Below are 13,843 nucleotides of genomic sequence, written 5' to 3'. Positions count from 1 at the left end.
ACAGAAGTTCAATCTATAGCTAATTTCATTTATTTAACACTGAAGAGGGCTTCTTCCCAGTCCAGCCATGCTCCCTGAACCAGGCCGCTGGAGCAAGCAGCAGTTTGGGGCGAGGATGGGAGCAGCAACTGTGGAGTTACCACACGCAGGACCGCGGGACGGCCACGCTGCCACAAAAGACGTTTCACGATAAACCACCGTTACAGAATTTACGAAAAGTGGCCAGAAGCCCGCGCCTCCTCCCGCGCCCTCCGTGGCGGTGCCAAGCCGGCACGGCACCGCCCGCCCGCTGCGAGGCTGCACAGCCCGGCCCTCCGCCCGTTAACGTGCCGCCCGCCCCGCTCCGCCGGGCCGGAGGGGGCGCTCTCCCTCGCGGCCGTGCGCCGGCCCCTCTGCCCGTGACGCCGGCGTGCGGCGGCGGAGACGCCCGGACGCGGCGCGGAGGCGGAAGTGGGCAGGCGCGGCGATGGCGGCGACGGGCATGGGGCAGCAGTGGGTGCTGGTGGAGATGGTGCAGGCCTTCTACGAGGTGCGGCCAGGGGCGCGGGCCCGGGGTGCTGCCCGACCGCCGGCGCGGGGCGGCCGTCGCCGGGAGCGAGGGGGTGGGTGTGCCGGAGGGGTCCTGCCGCCGGGATCGTGCCGCCGGGCCGAGCGGCGTCGAGGCGGGCGGGGTCCGGGGCGCCCCGTGGCTGGCGAGTGTCGGGACGCCGCTGCCCGTGAGCCGCTGATTGCGGCTGCAGGGAGCGGGAAGGTGGGCCCGGGCCTGCCAGGGGGCTGGTAGCCGGGCAGCCTCGCTCGGTGGCAGGGGAGGCGGTGCGGTCCCTTCCCTGCGCTGACTCGACCAGTGCCGCCTGCCAGACACCGCACTCGCGGAACCACGAGTACATGTGCACGGTGTTTGTGTATCGAAAAAGTAGATGCACGCACTTACCTTTTTTCCTATTCAAGTTTATAAAGCTACATTTAGTCTTTATACCAGAGCATTAAACCTTAATAAGTTTCACAGCATTCAGGGTTTGAAACTTACAAGTTTTATTTAAAGAGGAAGAAACAACTCTTAAATGTTTACACTTGTCTCCTGGAGGGGATCAGCGTGACATGTTTGTATCCAGGCTTTGTTTCATGGTATTAAAAAGGATGTCCTGATGATAAGCAGTATTCTTGTATCAACAGTCTGTTTACACCCTTCCTTTGGCAAGGCTTGGTAACTTTCTGAGAATTTATACTAGGGTTTGCAGTACAGCTATGGGAGTGCTTACCTAATGCAGGTGGTAGCACAGTCTAGTACACTGAATTGAGGATAATTGTAGGCACCAAAAAGCATGGGAAAGTAGTTTGTATGGACCTGTACTGAACTATGTGTTCTTTAGGTATCATGGTATGCATATGTATTTTTAATATGTTTGGTGAACTGAAAAGTACTCTGCAGATGAGAAACTTGCCATTTGCATTTGGATATGCCATAGGACTTCTAACTGGTTTTAAAAACGTGTGCAGTTTCCTTTAGTTTTTGGATATGTGGTGCATTCCACTTACTTTTGTTGGTAGTTCAGATCCCATCAAAATACGTTTATGTGTGGGAGCTCTTCCACTGAGTTGAAGAGGGAGTGCAATAGTGTGTGTGCACTTTGAGTCTTTTAAAAGTAGTAGACATCCACAGTGTAGACACAAGAGAGTAAATGACACAGGGGCAGAACTAATTCTCGTGACAGTATTGGGTTATACCTGCTCTAAGTGCCTGTGAAACTAACAAAAATGGGCTATGAGGACAGGATTAGGTTTCTTTGTAAATTATAGTAGCTGGTCGATGCTGGTGGACTATAAATTATAAGAACGAAGGGTTGAAGTTGATGTGTACAGGTGACACAGACATTGAAGCTCTCAGGTGACTTCTGCTTGTTGTGAAACCTTTCCACTTTTACAGGTACTGGTGCAACCCGTATGGCTTATCTGCCTTTACTCTCAATATTCAGTTTGTGTGCGTGTGTGGAACCGAAGCCGCTTATCAGTTTAGAGTGTGCCTTCTTTATTAACAACAGAATAAATCTATTCAAACTCAAGTTAACAGCTACAAGTAGTAGTTACAAAGCAGTCCACTTTCATATAATTATAATTTTTACTGACTTGGAAATACACAGTAGCTGATGATCAGCTTTGTCTTTTTTTCTGAGTGAAACTAGCAAAAAAGAAACTGTTGCATAGTGTCGCACTGATTCAAATAGAATACTGTATAGACTTATTTTTATGCTTTTATTTTCAGGCTCCTGCTTATCATCTCATTTTGGAAGGAATTCTAATCCTATGGATAATCAGACTTCTTTTCTCGAAGACATATAAGCTTCAAGAGCGATCTGATCTAACACCTAAGGTATGGTGGAAAAATACTTTTCTTTAGAGAAACAGTTTATAGCTATTGATATATTTGGCTGTTGGGCCACTGCTGCATAATAAATTGTGCCGATTTTTTTTAGGATTTCAAAGTGTAAGCTTACTTTGGACTAAGGAACTACTTATTGCTTAAATGCTTCAGTTTGTGCTTTTAAAATAGCACCGTGATTGAGAGTCTGAGAAATATAAAAGAATTGATATGACCATGATGGCTTAACTATGAGAAGCTGACATAAGCTCTGCTCAATGGATGGCTTTGTTTTAAAAATGGAAGCTACACTAAAAAAAAAACCCAACAAACAAAATTAGTATAGAGAGTAGGAAAATGATCAGTCTGTACATGTGGTATCTGTGAGTAATAACTCTGAGAGTTTATGGTGTTAAGTAGGTTATAGAAGACTTTGTAGTATAGTGGCAGTTTTCTTCTTTTGCAATGTAGTTGTCTCAAAAAAAGAATGCTGTAATTCTTGATGGAGACTGGAATTTCTCCATGATTTCTGACTGGAGACCATCAGGAATGAGTAGAGTTTGTTTTGAAGATGTCCCTGGACTAGTTTGTCTGAGACATGGTCTATAATTTGGCTTGCTGCATAATGTGAGAGGATGCCATTGGATATATGCAAAGGATGATTGGATGCACTCTCTGAATGTGAAATAGTGAGGCAAACAAGGACACATGGATTATTCTCAGTCAAAGATGAACTATAGCAATGTACTGCAATTTGACTACCAGCCTGTGTATGTAAGGAGTTGATCTGAATGATCTGAAGTCCCGTATGACAAACAAGCTTAGTTTGCTAGAGCTTCAGAAGAATTGTAACCTTTATGAATTGACTAAACCACTGGAATTTCTTCATGGTACTGGGGAAGTTTCTGAAATAGATTTATAGGTATTTTATTTTACCTTGTATTTCCCATCTATATCATGCTTGCATGCTTTTGATCTTACTCTCGCTGAGGATACATGTTAAGGATGTGAGCTCAATGTAATGTGTTTCAAAATCAGTGAACAGGATGTAGGGTCTGGAGGCACAAAGCTGTAGGTGTGAGCTAATCTGCAGGCAGTATCCTCTTTTTGGACTACTCTTACTTTGGAAGTATGTTTGGAAGTACTTTCCATCTACAGGAGGCATCTGTAGCAACAGGAGGCATTAGGCTAGCAGGCTCTTGTCCTACTGGGGGATTTCAACCACCCTGACATCTGCTGGAAAAGTAGCATGGTGAGCTGTAGGCTGGAGTGCATTGAGGAAAACTTCTTGAGCCAGGTAATAAACAGACAGCCCTACCAGGAGGGACGTGATACTGGACCTGATGGTCACCAATGCAAATGAGCTAATCTATGACATCAAGATTGGAGACAGCCTGGGTTGCAGTGATCACACGCTCATGGAGTTTGCCTGAGGAATGTGGGACAGGTGAAGAGGAAAGTAAAGTTAGAACCCTGAATTTTAGTAAAGCCAACTTCCAGCTCCTCAAGGAGTTAGTCAGCAGGATCCCCTGGGAAACTGCTCTCAGGGACAAGGGAGCAGAACAGAGCTGGCCGATTTTTAAGGATGTTTTCCATTGAGCACAAGAGCTCTCGATCCCAGGCATAAGAAATCAGGTAAGGTGGGCAAGAAGCCAGCATGGCTGAGTGGAGACCTGCTGGTCAAACTAAAGGGCAAGAGGGAAATGCAGAGGTGGTGGAAGCAGGTACGTGGATCCTGGGACACCGCCTGATTGAGCATGACGTTGTATGATATGGAATATCTCTTTGGTTAGTTGAGGTCATCTTGCCTGGTTGTGTCCCCTCCCAGATTCTTGTGCACCCTCCAGTCTATTCACTGTTGTGGCCAAGTGAGAAGCAGAAGGCCTTAACACTGTCCAAACACTGCTCAGCAAGAACTACAATGTTAGTGTGTTATCAGCATTGTTTTGGTCACAGATCTAAAACACAGACCTGTATGAGCTGCTGTGAAGAATACAGTACAGTCTGTTTCGTACCACACGAGATCACACACAGCCAGGCTTCTGTGTGCGTGTTGAGCTGCATGTCATAACATGCCAGCTGTTCAGTGTGGACACTACTGATTTGCCTTCTGATTTGTTCCAGTTTTATTCATGCTGTGGTACACCAGAAAAAAATACTGGGTTGCTCAGGTACAGGCACTGGAGACAGGCCAGCTCAGGCTGCCTTTATGTCAGCCACTCATGATACTTGGAGCTTCTCTGTGAATTATTGTTGGGGATGCTGCCAGACCAGAGCTGAAGAATACCACTACTGCCATTTTAATGTGATCTGTCAGGACCAGTCTGTCCTGGGGAACCAGAGGTAGATGAGATATTGTGCAACCTAGTCCACTTAGGAGTCATACTTCTAGAACAGTGAAGAAATCCACCCTGAAGGTGGCTTCTGGGTTTAGTCAAACGTGTAGCAAGAGTGCTATAAAATCTGGTGCAGGAATCAGCTTTCAGCTGTCTGTCATCCTTTAACAGTGTTTGTATCTATTCTTATTGGTTCTATTACTAAAATAATGAGAACTCCTAAATCATTAACTAAAAACGTGGAGTACTTCTCTGCGACTCTGAGTTCATGATGGTTTGGGATTTTGGGAAGTACAAATAAGTCTGTTGCCAGACAGGGTGCTAGACATACAGATTTGTGTGGGCTTTTCACCCAAAATAAAATCTATGTAATGCGGCAAAGTACCACTGCGGACTGCAGTGGGCTATGGGAGGTTGCATGGCATCGTTTGGCCACAGTCTTTCTCTGCAGCCAACACCCATTTTTGTGAAAGCAAGGTGCCCTCCAGATGTATGTGTCTTTTGCTCTGCAGTAAAAGATACTGAGCTTTTCTCTCAAAATTGCCGAAGTCTTACTAGGAGACACACCTCACCATTTATGGATGGGAGTAATAGTTGTTTTCTTTGTTTTTAGAATTTTCACTGTGGTAATAGCGTGGGAGCAGTTCTATTACAGCAATATTAGTCAGGAAGCTGAAAAATTCCTGTCAGAGACAAGTGTTTAATGCATGACTGTGAACTACTGTAGGCCACAAGAACTCTCTCTTGCAAGAGTAGCCTTGAGAGATCAATCTTCTATAGGGAAGAGGAGATGTTGTCTGTTCTTATAAAGGTTTTAAGTCACTTTGAGTTAAGACTCCCTGTGTAGGTGAAGATTCTCTTAAGTATTAGCATAGCTTGAAAGAGACAAATTTCTAACTAGCATGCCCATTGTTTGTGCCAGTTTGTGCCGTGCTGATATGTGATTCTATAACTACTGTGAAATTAAAAACCTTTTACTTGACAACCAGCAAGTAAAAAATATAATTAATCTTTGGATATTGACACAGATGCATGTGTGACACTGTTTCAAAGCACTAGTGCTGGCCACGAACTGTCTTCTTGAACATAATTGCTAACTTTTCTAAAAAGCCAGGGTCAACAATGCAACTTACTTAAATAATTTGGGTTGGATGTGTTTATACTGAAGTGTTTCTCTTACCCAAGGTATCTGGCATTTAAAAAGTAAAAACCAGAACCAGTAAAATATAACCACCTAAAGCAATTTTATTTATATATATGTGTGTATATATTTAGCTTAATATATTTAAAATGCTTATATATTTTATAGAAATTTTAGAAATTTTATATTGACATGTGTATTTTATTTAACATTTGTGTTCATATAAATTAAAAATATTTATAAAAGGGAAAGAGGAAGAGCTGAGAAATGAGTTCATTTACGTTACAGCCCAAGAGAGTGGAAGTGGAAAGTTTTGAGTTAATTGTTTTCATCAAGTGGATATTTCCAGTAGCTTGAACTGAGGAGAAACAAGAGAATCAACTACATATTTATGATGTTACATTGCGAATTAAAATCTGTTTTCTCTATGTGTTTGACAATTAATATTATTGTTCTGAAATTTGGTGCCTCTTCAGAAGGCAGAAGATAAAAGTGCTGTTCTGGATGTGAGGTCACTGTGCGAAAGCCTGCCTCTGCTCTGTCTTTTTGGTCAGAGGAAGATGGTCATGAACCATCATGAGGATGGACCAGTGTACTAAGACATTTGGTGAATGGAAGGAGGAAAGGGCGTGGACTGTCCCATCTGCAGTGTGGATGCCTGTTTTAGGTTGAGATTTGTACTCATTTTAATCACTGACATCTCCAATCCCCCACCATAATGAGGGAACTTCTATAATAAAAGCTTTTGGTAAACTACTGCCTGTGCTAACTACATGTGGAAACAGGAGACATGTGTTTGTTGTTTATGTTCCTCTGTCCATGAAAAAGCAAAATGCCATGTAACAGATGAGGAGAATGAATGTGAGCTAGAATTAGTAAAACGGTATTGTTTGAAATGAGAATTAGTCTTCTCCTGTAGATCTTATTTTGTGGTAAGAAAAGCATCAGGATGTTGCTACATCTCATCTGTGGCTTGGCACCTCTGCTGTTAGTTTGTGTGCTACAAACATTTCAAAGGAAAGATTGGAAACTTCTTGCAACTTAGTACAAATGGGAGAGAGAAGTACTAATTAGGTATTGCTCATTATCGTTATGTTCACAGATCTCAACTGCAGCTGTACTGTCTTCATTTATTGTAGCTAAACAGGGTCCTTCTATAAATAATATTTTTCTTTCTACTAGACTCTGTGGAAAAAATATTTCAATTGAATTTGTGTATCGGTTGCTAAGCTGCTTAGTGGCATTTTTGTACCCTTAGTTCAAAAAATTAGATGTAAATGAAAAAGCGGAGTACATACTTGCGCAGATTTAGTTCTGCCATCTTTGAAGAAAAGGTATGTTATGTTGCCTACTCTGCCTTTGAACTATGTTGTATAAAAGCTGTTCAAGTGTTCTTTGCATTCAGGTTTTAAAAAGAAGAAACACCATTCTTCTCAAGTCCTTTCCTTTTAGGCATTTGATGTCACCTAATGCTTTCCTTATTTATCCTTCCATAACTGACAGGCTGTACCACTTCTCACCTGATTTATTCTACTTTCTCATTAAAAGAAAAAAAGAACAACCAAAACAAACAAAAAACCCCCACCCTGTGCTCTAAAATGAACACAAGATGATTGGTGCGAGCTGCTCCATCTGTCAGGAATGTGGGGCATTTCAACACAACTATCATAGGAACAGAGAGAAGGTTGCGTGAGTGTAAATCCTACTTTCTGATTTTCAGAAGTCTGTCTGAACTCCTGTGAGAAGGTGTAAGATACTACTGGGAAATGGTAACTCAGGATATGGTTTCTCAGTACCATCAGCCAGTCTAGGTTGGAACTACTTTGCTGTATATCCATCCTGCTTTTGCTGAGTTAGTTTTCATCTTGATCTTTTTTCTGAACAAGCTTATTGTCTGGTTTTGTAACTGCCTATCTCAACACAAGGAACAGGAACATGTATGTGTCTGGGAGAGGACTGTACTGTAGCAGCTACTGGCTTGTGGTGATGTGGGTCAGCACACGTAGTCATAAATTACATCTTTGATTTTGTTTTTTGAATAGAAACACAAGATTGAGATGCATACTAGCACCTGTTCTGAGACAAGGATGGAATAGCTACTCTCTTTCTTGGATCCATGGAGTTTAGCATAGAGGGTTATGGTTCTTTGAGATAAAACTGACTTTGGGTGCTCCTTTTCCACCATTTTGGTACTGCAGTGCATATTCATCTTGATAGAGTGCATCATCTGGAAATCTTTTCCTGTAGGGTTCTTGAGATATTTGCTGAGCCACGTCAAACATGAGGGTTGATAATAGAATGCAGCAATGAATCATAGTCAATAGTATTTACACAAGCTTAATTTATTATTGTTCTGTTCTCTGGTCCTCAGTTACCCGCTTGGATTTTTTTAATTGAAGCATTGAAATATGCTATTAGACCTTCTACAAGATGGCACTATTACAGGATAAATTAATAAAATCCCTTAGTTTAATGTAGCAGATGTAGCAGTATGTATGTTGCGTAGCATTTCGATATATGCACAATTGTGTACAAGGCTCCAGCTGGGGTCTGTCCTGTGGTGGCTAAAGAAAGTAAGCACATTTTCTAACATAAGTGGAGCCACTTCAAAATACTGGCTAAATTCAGCTCTGTTGCACATATTAATGGCATTTTGTTTCTTTTGAAAGATATGTCCCATGGGTTAAATTTCAGTAGGAAATTTAACATGAGAAAGTTCAATTAAAAGGTATTCAAAGAACCTCTGCAAAATATTAGAAACACAAATGACTATGCTTGTATAAAAGTTGTATTTTATGAAATACAGGACTATTGAAATTTCCTTTTGTTTTTTTCTGAAATAGACCTCTGTGGAGTTCCTGGGATATTAATTAATACTTTGGAAATACCTGGAAACAAAGTTATTAATTAGCTTAGTAAAAGGAAAGCTATGAAAATGCAGGAGACTAATTGTATTGTTGTGTGTAGGTGATTTTTTCATATCTTAATTTGGTTTTGACGTCAAAGGCTTTGAACAGTCTGTTTGGAAAAAAAGCAAAAACGGAAAGGTGTATTTCTGTGGTGTTTTCAAAAAATGATTGCTGAATTTATATTTTGGTATTGAAATAAGTAGCCTTAAAAATTCTACTGCTTTTTGAAATAATAGACAATAAAAACCCATTGTATTCATACTGTTCCAAGATAGTCTGTTAACATCAGATATGTCTTGCTGCGTTAGTAAATAATCCTCTGGAAAAGTTCTGCTTTCATGGTATGAAGGATGATGTTGGTGATTTGCCTGAGTGGTTGCTAATTTGTGTGAAACTAGTCTAATGCACCTGTTATGCTGGTCCACTGCATGTCCTTTGGAAAATCATCTAGCTGAGGTTTTCCAAATAGTTTTAAGCACTTTGAAAATGAATGTACATTCAGTATTCCTCCATGGTTAGGTGTCAGATAAGTGATTTAGTAGTTGTTATTACCATTTCTCAAGCATTTGGCAGTTTTTCTCCATTGTGTCCTGCTCACATGTGTGTTACTTTGCCAAGTATTCTAATGCCATGGTTGTTTAAACAGCACTGTTGAAGACTTGAGAATGTAAAGTGAGGCAGTTTATATTCAATTTTTATGTAATTCATATTCAGTTACATAGACTGTAGGGGAGGATTTTAATAATTAATGGATTGAGTGAAATAGTATTGATAAAACTTGGCAGGGACACCACGTTACTATCTCTTCTCTTGATCATCATATGAGATCTTTAATGCTGGGCTGGGCTATCTTTATATCCCTTTCCCTTTGAAGAATTCAGAGACCCTCAGTTGAACGTACAGAGATAATATAAATTCTAAGTGTCTCAGAAAGGTGATACCTATTAGCATACATCATTTCTTATACAACTATTACTAACTGGTTATTACCAAAAAATTTCTTTTCTAATGGAAATCCTTTTTGAGCAGTATTTCTTATCTCCTGTTCAGGAAAAAGAAGAGTTGATTGAAGAATGGCAGCCAGAGCCTCTTGTATCTCCTGTACCAAAAGATCATCCAGCTCTCAACTACAATGTTGTTTCAGGGTAAATGTAACCAAAACAAATTTTGTTTTTATTTCAACCGAAATACTTGGTATCTCTATTTTTAAGTGTATGTTGTACTAAGCATTTCCATGTCCTTAAAACCTTTCATAAATGAATTGCATTTTTGGGGTGCGAAGAGGGGCACTATGACTTTGCCTTCATTATGGCTCTGTATTGTTTAATAGCAATTTGTGTCATTTTTCTGAATATGTAGCCCCCAAAAATGGTTACCACCTTCTATGTAGAGGTTGGGGTAAAACTGTATCATCACGAATCACTTCAGAAGAAACTGGTACTGTGGCCAGCCACTTGGCAATTCATGAAAAGTTGTTTCTCTTTGGCCAATCAGGAGTGGAGATGCTTGGTGGCAAAGTTGTTCTTTGAGGAAATTATGGCTCAGCATTACTTTCTTGTGTGTTACAATGCTTTTAAAATGGGTGCTGACTTTTGTAAGAGTCACAGTATTTCAGAAATTGCTTTGAAATTTCTTTCACAAGCTTCAGATTTCTTTATGTTAGTGACTTCTACAATCTAAACATTCTTAATACCTCTCTAGTGACACTAATAATTTAGAATATTTTAGTGACAGAGCACAATTATTTGCTGTCACAGAGAGCTCCATTTTGATGATTCTGCCACCACAGGAAAGTCTTTCTAGGGAAAGACAGGCCAATTTTAATCAACTGTGATGTGAACAATCGTATTATTGTTCAGAATTTTGAAACAAGCAGTACTGTGGAGTTAAAGGAAGTGTTGGATGTTTGAAAAAAATCTGAACAAATATATCTTTTAGATTGGCTCAGAAAACATTTAAATTATTCAGAACATGCCAGTGCTTACAGTTAGGGAATGTATTGTGACAGAATGTTGATATGTGGTGACTGGTGAACTTAATAGTAACTATGGGGAAAAGTTGGCATTTGTCTTGTGAGATTTAAACTGACAACTCACTACTGTCCTGCATGTTGCTCAACAGCTACGAAGTTATAACTTGAACTATAAACTTAATCCATGTTTCAGAATTAATACAGAAATGAGAGTGCATCCTAATTCCAGCTCAAGAGCATTTCTATCCTCTCTTTACTTAGTACTTTAAGGGGATCCTATCGATGCTAGTGATATAGTCTTCTCTCAGTGATTTCTGTGTGTTAAAGTCCATGTGAACGGTGATTTACATAGATCTTCCTTATCTTAGTATGTGGTGGTTTAACATTGCATATTTGCAGTAATGCCTGGGTAGGCTTATAACCACTGAGGAAGTATGAAATACTTCAGTAAAAATTTTGACCTCCTGTGAGGGGAAGGCAGACTTCCTCCTTATGTTAGTGTGCTCCTTTCTGCTGAACGCTTGCATATCCCAGTAACACCGAATGATAAGCAAAGCCAATAACACAGAGAATTGTCCAAACCAAAAAGGTGACCAATCTTGAGTCAGCGGTGAAGAAGTTACCTATAATGGCTCGGTCACAGTCCAGAAATTAGTTAGATCTTGTGGTTCCCTTTCTGTGAACTAATCTATACATGATAGATTAGTTGTACAAGATGTGGTTCAGAAAATGTAAACCTATTTCCTGAAACAGTATGTCTGCAAAATTTCCATGGTGATTCTCATTTTGCTTTAAAATAAAAAGGAACTAATGATCTGGCTTTTATTAACTTTATAATCTTCTGTGGCTGTTTTTTCAATACATACAACACTTAAGAGATGAGTGAGACGTCCCAATACAGATGGAGTGCTTTCAGTCCTTAAAAGAAACAATTCCTGAAGGACTTACTGGCAAGTTCTTTGAATGTAGCTTGACATTTATATTTATATTTTTATTTACAGTTTTATTTACAGTTCCAGCTCAATCTTGTCCTAACCATGATACTTAATGAACTGTATTGTACTAGAGGACGGGAGAAATGTGAAAGAAATTAAGTGTTTCACTGTTTTCCTTTTGCAAAGACTTGTGGTTTTTGATGTTGAAAGGAAGGGTTTATGATTCTGTTAGCATCCATGTTTTGGATATAATTATTCACTGGAATAAACTTTTGTATGAATATTTAGTGCCTAACCATGAGTGTTCCTTTAGAAGTTTGGGTAAAATTCTGATAGCAAAGTGTGGCCATATCATGAGGGCTGCAGCTTTGTTAGGGGCAAGTTGTTGATGAACATGAGTGTATTTTCTAGGTTTGAGACGTGGAGCTGTGGAGGCAATTTGTTTTAAATTTACCAGGTTCAATAGTATGCTGCGAATATACTGAACCTTGTGTTAATGCCAAAATGGATAGATGCTGGTCTGCTCTTGTGAATATCTGTGAACCTAAGCAGTTGTTTCATGTAACAGGACTTGCAGCATTTGATGCAGTTCATTGATGAGCAAGACAGAGGAGCGCATCCAGGTGTATTTTTAATGGCAGTGAATTCTCCAAGACAAGGTGCTGTGCATCAGTATAATATGCTACTGCTACGCAGAAGATGCTCAGCCGTAATGCAGGACTGCTCCTTTGTGGAATCTGCTTCACCTTGTGTCCATTTAATGTCATGGAATGACAGTAATGAAGATGCACGGCACATGTACCATGTTAGCAGAAAGCTTTCCAAAGCTGTTTGCAAGCTTTGCAATTACTTGGTTGAAGCAACCTGCTTAATTTTTGAAGTGAACTGATACGAAACAAAATCATGGAGGTTTTTTAAGTGAAGTTCAGGCAGTTCAGTGTTTTTCTTAATTTGTAGTGAATAGCTTAGACTTACAGTTTATTTGCTTTGCACACCAAAGATGCCCATTGGAATACTGGAGCAGCTCTGCACAGACATTTGGTATTTGAGCAGCCCTGTTTAATTTTGATTGTGAAAATTGCTCAGTGCTAGTTTCCACATGGGAAGAGCTTGTTGAAACTATTGTGTTTGAGGAATAGTATATGATCTCATCTGTAATTTTTGACAACGCATACAGAAATGGGCAGACATAAGGTTTTGTATTTGGCTTAGCTTTGAAACTTCTCAACACTCTTGAGTGATTAATTGTAACTTTTGATTTTGTAGTATTGAAGTGTATAATAGCCAAAACTGGATTGCTTTAGAATACAGCACACAGATGTGATGTTTGTGTTTAAATGGGTAATAGCTATTTTTATCTTTATGTTTTTAATAACTGTTTTTATGAATCATAATTTTTTAGGACAGAAAATGTCTCGGCCTTTTGCTGTTCTTGTTCATTTGTTAATATTGAGTGTTTTCACACTTTCTGTATTTCCTGATTACATGAGTTGTTCAAACTGTGATGGATTAAACAGAATTGGATACTTAAGATAACAGTTAACACAATACTTTTGTCTGCTTACAGCTAGTACCTATGTTTCAGGAGCCCCATTCAGTACAAGATTGGTATTGTGCATTTGCTTTGTGACAAAAACATTGGTTTTAAATTTGTTTTTATCACGAAAGTAAGCAGCAATGGAATGTCCTTTTTACTTGTAGTATTCCTTCTTTCAAATAGATATTACTTTGCCGCTTCAGCAATCATCTTTGTATTAATTAAGTTTTCCACAAGGAACCATTAAATATCTCAGGAAGGTATTTATGATTTTTTTATTAAAATACAGGAATACAGCTTTTGCTGAATATGGTAGTATATTTGTTACTCAACACTGAACTTAAATATTGATTGGCAGCTGCACAGGAGGAAGTGGAAAGAGGGACTCTTGAAAAATGCTGTGTGCCTTTCACTGTTGAAACACAAAATTCCAGCACTGTTTGACTGTTTATGAAAATAGCAACTGTTCATTCATAACAATAGGTCTGACATTTTTTTTCCAGTCCTCCCACCCATATAATCACTGTTAATGGCAAGGAATGTATAAACTTTGCATCATTTAACTTTCTTGGACTTTTGGATAATGAAAAAGTTAAGGTGAGCTTTTCCAGTTACTGTATTTCTGTGGTTATTCCTCTTTGTATGTAATCTTCAAAT

At 39.7% G+C, this 13,843-nt stretch overlaps 1 protein-coding gene across 1 annotated transcript in view; it reads left to right on the top strand.

Moving 5' to 3' along the window:
* The first annotated feature begins 430 nt into the window (after positions 1-430).
* SPTLC1 (serine palmitoyltransferase long chain base subunit 1) overlaps positions 431-13,843 on the top strand; it is a 37,579-nt gene continuing 24,166 nt past the window's right edge. Inside the window, exons 1-4 of the mRNA XM_082075786.1 lie at positions 431-529; positions 2,261-2,368; positions 9,793-9,887; positions 13,690-13,783. Of these exons, the coding sequence (XP_081931912.1) occupies positions 467-529; positions 2,261-2,368; positions 9,793-9,887; positions 13,690-13,783 (360 nt within the window). The 5' untranslated portion in view covers positions 431-466. The remainder of the gene's footprint in view (positions 530-2,260; positions 2,369-9,792; positions 9,888-13,689; positions 13,784-13,843) is intronic.

The sequence above is a fragment of the Streptopelia decaocto genome (genome assembly GCF_964273445.1).
Source record: "Streptopelia decaocto genome assembly, chromosome: Z".
Lineage (NCBI taxonomy): Eukaryota > Metazoa > Chordata > Aves > Columbiformes > Columbidae > Streptopelia > Streptopelia decaocto.
The sequence above is the reverse complement of the archived record's forward strand: the minus strand, read 5'-3'. Positions and strand labels throughout refer to the sequence as shown.